General features: G+C 35.3%; 1 protein-coding gene across 1 annotated transcript in view; it reads right to left on the minus strand.

Annotated features, from left to right (window-relative positions):
* The window catches only part of LOC107585448 (anaphase-promoting complex subunit 1), a 68,394-nt gene that overhangs the window by 45,232 nt on the left and 12,922 nt on the right, over positions 1–10,240 (minus strand). Inside the window, exons 12-15 of the mRNA XM_016272466.1 lie at positions 8,920–8,985; positions 6,874–7,011; positions 5,039–5,179; positions 3,273–3,333 (exon numbers count right to left, since the gene is read on the minus strand). Of these exons, the coding sequence (XP_016127952.1) occupies positions 3,273–3,333; positions 5,039–5,179; positions 6,874–7,011; positions 8,920–8,985 (406 nt within the window). The remainder of the gene's footprint in view (positions 1–3,272; positions 3,334–5,038; positions 5,180–6,873; positions 7,012–8,919; positions 8,986–10,240) is intronic.

Raw genomic sequence — 10,240 nt, forward strand, 5'->3', positions numbered from 1 at the left:
CCAAATAAATATTTTTTCTAAAAGTTAAGTCAGCCACGCCTACCTAAAACGGCTCATTTAAACACGCCCCCACATGTCTATGTCACGATGTGGGAAGATTTGCATAACGCCGCCCAAATGTTCTCGCAAAGAAAGAAGGCGTAACTTTTTTGTTGCTGCCGCCGTCGCAGTCATGTTGTGGAGACACTGCATGTTTCGTTGCGAAAGCGAAAATACTTTGTTTGGCCTTCCAAACGAGGACACGACTAGAAATCAGTGGTTAAGTTGTATTTACAACACTGTTCCAGAACAGTTTAAACCAAATATTCAGATGTGTGCAGCACATTTTATGGAGGACTGTTTCCTGATCCTGGTAGAGTAGATTACAATGCCGGCTGTTCTGACTCACAGCCTGTTACGTATGTTTTCATATTTAAAGGATCTGCCACTGATGATTCAAACGCGAGTTTTGAGCAGTGTAGAGTAGACTTATCGTTTGTCCTTTCTCCGATCACAAATACAGACATGGTTGTATGTTTACGCGCCGCGGCGCGATGCAACGCGTAAAAAGACAGTATAAGTTATTATAATCCATAATTATGTCACCACTAGATGCAACAAATGCCTCATTTATAATGGATTTTAATGTTTTTGTCTCGTCGCTCCGGCATCACAATATGGTAGGGGTGTAACATTTCCGTCACACGCTTGAGGTATTCGGCCAATCACAACGCACTGGATAGCTGGCCAATCAGAGCACACCTCGCTTTTCAGAACGATGAGCTTTGTAAAAATCGACGCGTTTCAGAAAGGCGGGGCATAGAGGAGAAACAATAATGTACAGTATGTGGAAAATAATGTGTTTTTTGAACCTTAAACCACATCAACACATTTCATTACACCAAATACACAAAATAATGTTCTGTTTAGCAACATCATATGACCCCTATAAAATTCAGCACATAATTTGTCCCACATGCTCAGATCACGCAGATTGTTTAGGAGAGACAAGTCACATATCGGACGTCAGTTATGCATCTCAGAGCTACTTTGCTGTTTCATAAATCTGCAGTACAGCCACAGTTGTGAATACGCTTGGCCATTTAAAATGCTAAAGTTCAAATCAGTTCATTCCTGCCGTGTCACGAGTTCTTGGGAAATCAGTGTAAATATCAGCAACCACATTCAACGATAGAGTATCTACAGTTATCTACAGTGTGAAATCTTCACTGGATAGAATACCAGTGAAATTAGTAAAATTAGCTTTTCTTCACAACTAAACGGGAATATGTAAAATGGCATTTTCCACTTCTTTTATTTCATTTGATATCATTCAGCATCACACCACCACACTCTCAATGACTCTGCCTGAAGCTTAATTAGCAAACAAACAGAGAAAGGTCAGGATGGAGCTGAATAAAATGTCACTTTATTAGCAGTACAAAGCCCACCACTTTCAAACTAAAGCACTTATTAACAGGAAGCTGGCATTAATTGAGAAAATTGTAAAGAATGCCGGATAGGTAGATGTCGCACGCAATAAGTTCAAGACGAAAGGCCAAGAAAAACTAAATTAATCCACCACAGGGAAGTCTGCACCCACAGTTGGGATGCGTTCAGTGTTTGTCCATTCAAAGTCATTGCCATGACGCTAGCATGCTTTGGGTGGTTGCTAGGTGGTTAAAACTGAAACCGTATAAATCAACAGCAAAAGTAATAGCAAACAGCTCTAATGACATGAACAAACCCAAAGCATGTATCATCTACACTTCCTGGAATATTACTGGCAAACACATTAGAAAAGGTCAAATGTCTAAATGTAGAAAGTGTCAGGAATGACTCACAGTTTTACTTCACAAAATTTATGCCAAAAAAAATCAGGATCTGAGTTTTACAAAATAACTACAAAAACGGCAGTGTTAATATGGCCAAAGATTTTGTACTATAACAAAGACAAGACGAAAAAGACAACAATTAAATAAATAGATCACCCAAAAATTAGCATTTACTGAAAATGTACTCACCCTCATGCCAGCCAAGATGTAGGTGAGTTTGTTTCTTCATCAGATTTGGAGAAATGTAGCATTACATCACTTGCTCACCAATGGATGCTCTGCAGTGAATGGGTGCCGTCAGAATGAGAGTCCAAACAGATGATAAAAACAAAACAATCCACAAGTAATCCACACCAGTCAAGTCCATCAGTTAATGTCTTGTGAAGTGAAAAGGATTACAGACTCCTGTTTTGGCCAGAAATGACGTTTTAAAGTTAAAACTTCTTTATGATGTATTTGTTTCTTACAAACACGCAGAATTTCACTTTATAAGAAGTTAACTGATGGACTGGAGTGGTGTAGATTACTTGTGGATTATTCTGTTTTCATCAGCTGTTTGGACTCTCATTCTGACGGCACCCATTCACTGCGGAGGATCCATTGGTGAGCAAGTGATGGAATGCTACATTTCTCCAAATCTGATTTGATAAAGAAAAAACTCATCTATATCATGGATGGCCTGAAGGTGAGGCAAATTTTCATTATGGGGTGAACTATTCCATTAAAATGTAAAATTCCTTCAAATTTTTATTTAACACTTCTTATACCGTTGACGGAAATATGACAAGAAAAAATTATATTGCAACAATGCACTAACAAAAGTTTTTCTAGAAAATAATAATAATAATCCAATAATAGTTCAAATGAAGGAATATGACATGATAAAATATTCAATAACACTTTACATAATAAGGTCTCATTTGTTAACATTAGATAATGCATTAGCTTACATAAACTGACAATGAGCAATATCTTTTTAAAGCATCATTGTTAAATGTTACTTAAAATAAATACATACAATTATTTATTAATTGTTCATCATGTTAGCTCACAGTGCATTAACTAAAATTAATTGACTGCTGACATGATACTTATTTATTATATTAGGTTTATTTATTGTTTTAAATTTTAATTATGCTATTTATTGGTTTATTGATTTAAAATATATTAGTAAATACAGAAATTAACATTAAGATGAATGCTGTAGAAGTATTGTTCATGTTAACCAATGTAGTTAACAAATTAAACCTTAAATGTTACCAAATAGTGACTAAATGGAGAGGATATTTTCATGAAAAGACAAAAATGAAAAAATTTAAACTGAAAACTGACACTAGGAGTGTCAAAATGAGTGTTTTGACCGGCAAACTCATAAACAGCTTGTGACTCAGCTCTGTGCTGCATTGGAACTGATGCATCACTCGGTTGGACTGTATTTATGTGAGTGTTTTCTCTTACCCAGCTCTGAAGTGGCCACCTCAGGAATGGTGATTCTTAACATGGAACCGGAGCTCAATTCCTGAACAAAAGAAAAGTGAGAGGCGGATATTAGCGCCACATACTAAATTAGCAATGCTATCGCATCAAAAAGAGTCCGAACCAACCGGCGTCACGTTGCTATTTATATCTGGTCAAATTCAACCAGGCTATTGTTGTTCCCTTTGCTGAAATAAATCGAAAACAAAAGAACAATTGCATGCAGCAAAATTCCAGCAGGCATTCGACAATGACCTGGATGAAAACAAACCTTAGACGCTGGCTATTTTTAAAACCCTTTCTCAGTCAAGCTTATCATCCCACATAAGTTGGACGTGGTGAGATTGCTTTGACAGGCCTGCGAGGGGATTTCTTCTGGTAGGACATGTCGTTCAGTGGGACGTGACAATGCAGAGGGGCTGACTGCAGGGGACCAGACCTTATTGAGTCTTGTCAAAACAGTGACAGGCTCCTGGTGCACATGTCTGAGATGCCACGGCATTTCGGTCATGTCCTGTTACTGTGGCAGCCCTCAATTACAGCCGGCCACTGTACGACAAAAGCAATTACTAGCTCCTGCCTTTAGCAGCAGTGGTCAGTACAAACACAAACGCAAGCATCTTGACCCTGTTTGACATTTTGAAAATGCATTTAGAAAGCAGCTGCCACATTTATGTCCAGACAGTGATATATCAAGTGAACCAGGTAGATTCATCCAAATATGTGGGCATTTTGAGATTACTGGCATTGGACGAAAAACCGAGCCCACTTGGCTGATTAACAAAAGACTAATTCTTCCAAAATATACTGACAGATAGTCGATGAATAAAAAAAAAGAAAGAAAGAAAAACGGCGGCTGTGGTTGCCAAAACTCGACCATAAAAAAAACTGCAGCAACTGATAAGTTATACCAACCTACTAATGCACTAAAATCTGTTTTGTACTAAAACACAGGTGGTAATGAGAAAACCACATGATGAATCTCATGCACTCAAACACAAAATAATACAATAAAGATTAATTTTACAACATGAGATGCAACATAAATCCCTAACTTACATAACCAATAAGAAAAACATAAGTTAGGGATTTAAACATAAACATAAACATAAATAAGTTATTTCAATGAAAAACCATCAAATGTAAAGGGTCACACAGAGAATTCTGGGAATTTACCTTTTTATTTATAGAATTATAGAGTAATTGTTTCTTTTTCACCTCCAAAACGTAATAGTATTAATATTAAATTAGTATTAAATGTAATAGTATTTACTGTAAAATGATATAAAACGGCTCATTTATTTACAGTTTTTACCATATATAGTAAGGTAACTACTATAATAAGATTTTTATTTGTACAGTATTTTACAGTTAAAAATTAAACTCACTTTTTACAGTATACATATATTGTAACCAAAACAGTAATAATGTGCCTAAACAACTTCATTGTGTATTGTATAGTAGAGATCCAAAATACATTGGTAATTATATCAGTCTCAGCCAATATTTATTAATTATCAAAAGTACTGAAGTGTCAGCCTGTCAAAATGAAATGAAAATTCACCCTATTTTTTAATTTTTTTTATACATGCATGTTATAGATCTCAGTGTGAACAATTTATCCGTGCATTTTTTTTACCTAAAATGTTTAATCATGTTTAATTCATCGTGACATTAAGGTTTTAAATGTCTGGTTTGGCTTAGAAGTGTGCATTAAATATTTCATGGGAATTTTTAGCTGCACTGACCAGCGTGACTCTGTTGCTGACAGGGTCTCTGAAGGTGTGGATGTGAGGTGCAGCCTGCTGGAACGGAGTGTCTTCCAGCCAGGATGACTCGTGGTGCTGTGACGAGCTACGCACCTCCAACACCGGAGACGGCATGCCAACCTGACAGCACACAGAAACACAACACCATTAAACAGTCATGCAAGATGTTGCATCCTCAAGTTCAGGGATGTTAATGCTCATCCCTTCTATAACCTTTTAGCATTCACGTCTCTATCAAAAAGGTCAAGCAAGTCACCTTGATTTATATAGTGCTTTATACAATAGAAACTGTTTCAAAGCAGCTTAACAGGAACAATAACCGAATTAATGATGCAAACTTCACCAAATATGAGGCAAATCCGAATTCTGCCATAAAGATGCTCTAACAAGACAAAAGTGTGATTATTCAGCTCAAGTCAGTTCAATTACCGTGTAAAGTACTTTCATTACAAAACCAGCTCAATTCAGTAATACGAAGCTCAAGTGAAGAACGTATTGTGGATATTCAGCTCAAGCCAGTTCAATCACAGTGTTGATGTAGCAGAATTTGTCAACTATGAATACATTTGATTCAGCTATAAAGCAGCTGTGCTGAAGACAAGTGTTATTATTAAACAAGTTTTGTTCTCATGAGGTCAAATCAATGATATTACTAAATAATAAAGGAATTACCCCCAAAAATGAAAATTTGCTGAAAATGTAACCACTCTCGGGATATGCAAGATGTAGATGTTTGTTCATCAGAACAGATTTGGAGAAATGTGTCATTGCATCACTTGCTCACCAATGGATCCTCTGCAGTGAATGGGTGCCGTCAGAATGAGAGTCCAAACAGCTGATAAAAACATCACAATAATCCACAAGTAATCCACACCACTCCAGTCCATCAGTTAAAGTCTTGTGAAATGAAAAGCTGTTTGTGTAATGAACAAATCCATCACTAAGACGTTTTAACATTAAACCGTTGCTTCCATGTTCTGATGAAGAAACAAACTCATCTACATCTTGGTTGGCCTGAGAATAAGTATATTTTCAGCAAATTTTCATTTTTGGGTTAACTATACCTTTATGTGTCTTTTAATCCCCAACTAAGCAAGCCAAAGGCCACAGTGGCAAGAAACCAAACTCCATCATGTGACAGAAATGGAGAAAAAAAACTTGGGAGAAAACAGGCTCAGTCAGGGCACCAGTTCTCCTCTGGGCGAAAAAGGCATGGAAAGCTTAAAAATATTGTTAAAAAAGATATTTGTGGCTCTCTTAACCATTACTGGTAGTAAATAAACAAACTGTGATTGAAATGTGTCTGTCCGCACAAGTACATCATCTGCCCTTAATGTAGTTCTCGGGATTTGAAGTGAATAAAATACTGTTTGTGATTTAGGGGACATTTGCGGGGACTAGAGAAGCTTTTATCAGTAGTGCAATACTTCATGTTAAATGGTGGCTCTAAAAAGCACTCCTCTTCTAACACAATACCCATAAATGCACTCATATTGGGTACGATTAATAATTTATTAAGCATACTATCAATCATATGGGCTACTTGATCTCTGTTTCACAAAATTAGATTATCCAAACCAGTCGAGAGCCAAGTAGTTTTTGTTGTTCAAGAAGAGAGCTGGCCATATTACTGTGATTTAATACTGATATCGATCCATCTGTAAGAACTAAGCGGATGGCCAATAGCATTAGGACACAATGTCAAGAGTCCTCTCAAAGAATGTTGTCTTGTCTTACACATATGACTCAATTAGTCTTTCACTAATTGGCTACAATATAATGCACACAATCCCGCTATAAGCACATTATAGTACCTCCTCCAGTCGGCTCATATGCTGAACTGTGGCCCTGGCGGGGGTGCTTATGTTCTCCAGAGGGGTGCTTAACTGCGGCTGGTGGTTTTGCACACTGAAGGTAGGAGACAGAAGGCCAGGGATAAATACTTTGCTGACCTGGAAGCAAAACAACCATGATTATTAGCTTAAAACATGATGGTTTTGTGTTACCAAAGGCTTAAAGCTGAATTACTTTGTAAGTGATGGGAAAATTAATTCTCTTTATGCAAGTATTGGGACATGCTACTAGAGGACAAAAGTGTCTCTCGATACATACATGCTGTTAGTGTATGTATATCAGTGTGTTAGCATTCGCTTAAAGATACTAAACCCAATAGGATCCAGAACAAGAATAAAACAAAATTAATTTGTGTTCTTTTTCAACAAGGGTCAGTGAGTTAGTCCATATTTTAGCTTTTTTTAAGTTTCTAGGTGTATATTTATTTATTTCATATAAAGTATGTGTGAATGTCTAAAAACGAACACTTGTGAGGTTGCTATTTCCTTGCAATATACATAAAATAAATATATAACAAAAATATGATCTAATAAAAATATTAACAGATTTAAATAATTTACACATAATTTAACTACTACGACTACTACTAATCATTATTTTAACAAAAATTGCTATTATTGTTATTACTATTATTATAAAACTGATTATGTATGTATGTATATATATATATATATATATATATATATATATATATATATATATATATATATATATATACACACATGTATTAGCATTAAATATAAGTATTAAAACAATTTTATTATAATATTATACGATTATTATTATTGTTAATATAATTACATGATTATAAACACAACAATTGTAAAAGTAATACTAATAATTAGTAGTAGTATTCATATTAAATTATTTCAAATATAATTACAATATATGTCATATATTTTATTATATATATATATGCATACACTCACACATTAGATAGATAGATAGATAGATAGACAGACAGACAGACAGACAGACAGACAGACAGACAGACAGACAGACAGACAGACAGACAGACAGACAGACAGGCAGAGAATGATAGATAGAACGATAGATAGAATGATAGATAGATACAGACAGACAGACAGACAAGATAGATAGATAGAACGATAAGACAGAAAGATAGATAGACAGACAGAACAATAGACAGAACGATAGATAGACAGACAGACAGAACAATAGACAGAACGATAGATAGACAGACAGACAGAACAATAGACAGAATGATAGATAGACAGACAGACAGACAGACAGACAGACAGACAGAACGATAGATAGAACAATAGATAGACAGACAGACAGACAGACAGAATGACAGAACAATAGATAGACAGACAGACAGATAGATAGTAATAACATCTGAAGTAGGAAATTGGGAAAAGCTATTTTATTTTAAATCACTATTTTTATATTATATATGACAAATAGCATACTCTATAAGACAAATAATATTGGATAGCGTTCGGATGGAGCCTTTGTATTATGTGGGATAGGTCACATTGATCAATCATATTTTCAACCAATCCCTAGAGAACTAGAACTAGAAAACTGGTTCGAGGCGAGTCATCCACATCTGAAACACACAGCATCATCAGTGCTGCAGAGAAAAAGGCTTTTTATACATCAATCATGCACACATCTGTAAGTACCATCTTATGACATTAATAAACTATAGGAATCTAATAGTATAAACAGATATGCCTGCGCATCTGTAAAGAATCCCTGCAGTCTCTCCAGCACTAATGACAGTCTCTCATCCAGATATGAGTGACTCACCTGGAACCAATTTTCAAATCTCTAGTGATTGGTGGGGAACATGATGATGTATTAGACTCAGCACTAGGCTTTGAGTGCAAATTGTAATGCACAGATGCCTTTGGCTTTTTTAATAAAAGAGAACTACGCATGGCAGACATGCTGCATATTACAGCATAGTCAGAAAAATTATTTAGGCCACTAATAATGTCACTTCAGAGGTGAAAATCGCAGATGAAATCAAGCCTCACCCGTGTGACTCCTGTGTACAAGACCAGACTTCCATTGGCCTCAAGCACCAGCATGGTATGAATGTCCTTTCAAGAAAAGAAGAGAGTGTGAAATTTAGGCCTTAATGATGACAGTGGAGGAAAAAGAGGATGACACTTACAGCTTACGTTCAAGATATACAAATGTCACGATTATTTAAATGGTGTAAATTCCTCATCATGATAAAAGCAGCAAGATCTGATCACAATGGATCTGAAATGTGACTCCACATGGAAACATTTCTCATAGATTTTACAATTTATTGAATGGTTAAAAGAGGGTGTTTGGCTATAAGTTAACATATACCAACAAGCAACATGGTTCAACTTTCAATAACTTAACTTCTAAATAGTACAGATGAAATATGCACAATAACAGCAGAAAAGTGTATTACAAAGCTATAAGGTCATGTTCACTAAGGTCAGCATGAAATGAAAATTCACCCTATCTATTTTAAATGCATATTAATCATCTTTTTGTGAACGTTACATCTATGTGTTTGTGTTTAGGGATGTAACGATGTACCCCGAGCCAATTCTATTTATCAAAATGTTTCTTCAGATTTCAAAACTGTACAATCTAATTTAAATCAAAAACTGCTCATGTTACATATATGCAGCATCTTTGTTTGATTAAAATGCACTGGTTGCCTCTAATTTTAAATGAAAAGAGCAAAGGCAAAGCCTTAGTTTGTTTATATTAAGAGATTCATTTTATTTGTATTATTTATTTATTTGATTTATTTTAAAATTTCAGTTTAATTTTGTTATTTGACATTTCAATTTAACAAAAAAATTTGCAGCATTTTGTCTGAGAAATAATAGAAGGACACCTTACAGCAATAATTGTGCAGTTTAAATTTCGATCACATTTTGGCATTCAAATTTAAGAACATAAAAAAAATGCCATCAAATGTGTAATAGAAGCAGAGGAGTCATAATATGAAGTAGTAAATAAAAAAAATATATATATTTTAATAAATGTTAATACACAAATATAGTCAAAGGTTATTAAGAAATATATGCTTGAACTTTTCCGTTTCTAAGCTATTTTATTGAGAAATCACAGAACAGTGTTGACAATACATTTCCGCGCTGAACGATTCTGTGCGTGTGATGTACGAGCTACTGTCTGTAGCCTGTGTGTGTGTGTTACAGTGCAGCAGCGCATTAGATTAGAACGGCGATTAACTTACCTGTACAATAAGCTGTTTAAAACGTGCATTCTCCCGTTCAATTTCGAGCATCCATTAATATAATCACACATGTCTTGTGAAGCGCTTTCAGAGTATGCATTTATTTG

The sequence above is a fragment of the Sinocyclocheilus grahami genome, unplaced genomic scaffold, assembly GCF_001515645.1.
Source record: "Sinocyclocheilus grahami isolate Dianchi unplaced genomic scaffold, SAMN03320097.WGS_v1.1 scaffold70.1, whole genome shotgun sequence".
Classification (NCBI taxonomy): Eukaryota; Metazoa; Chordata; class Actinopteri; order Cypriniformes; family Cyprinidae; genus Sinocyclocheilus; species Sinocyclocheilus grahami.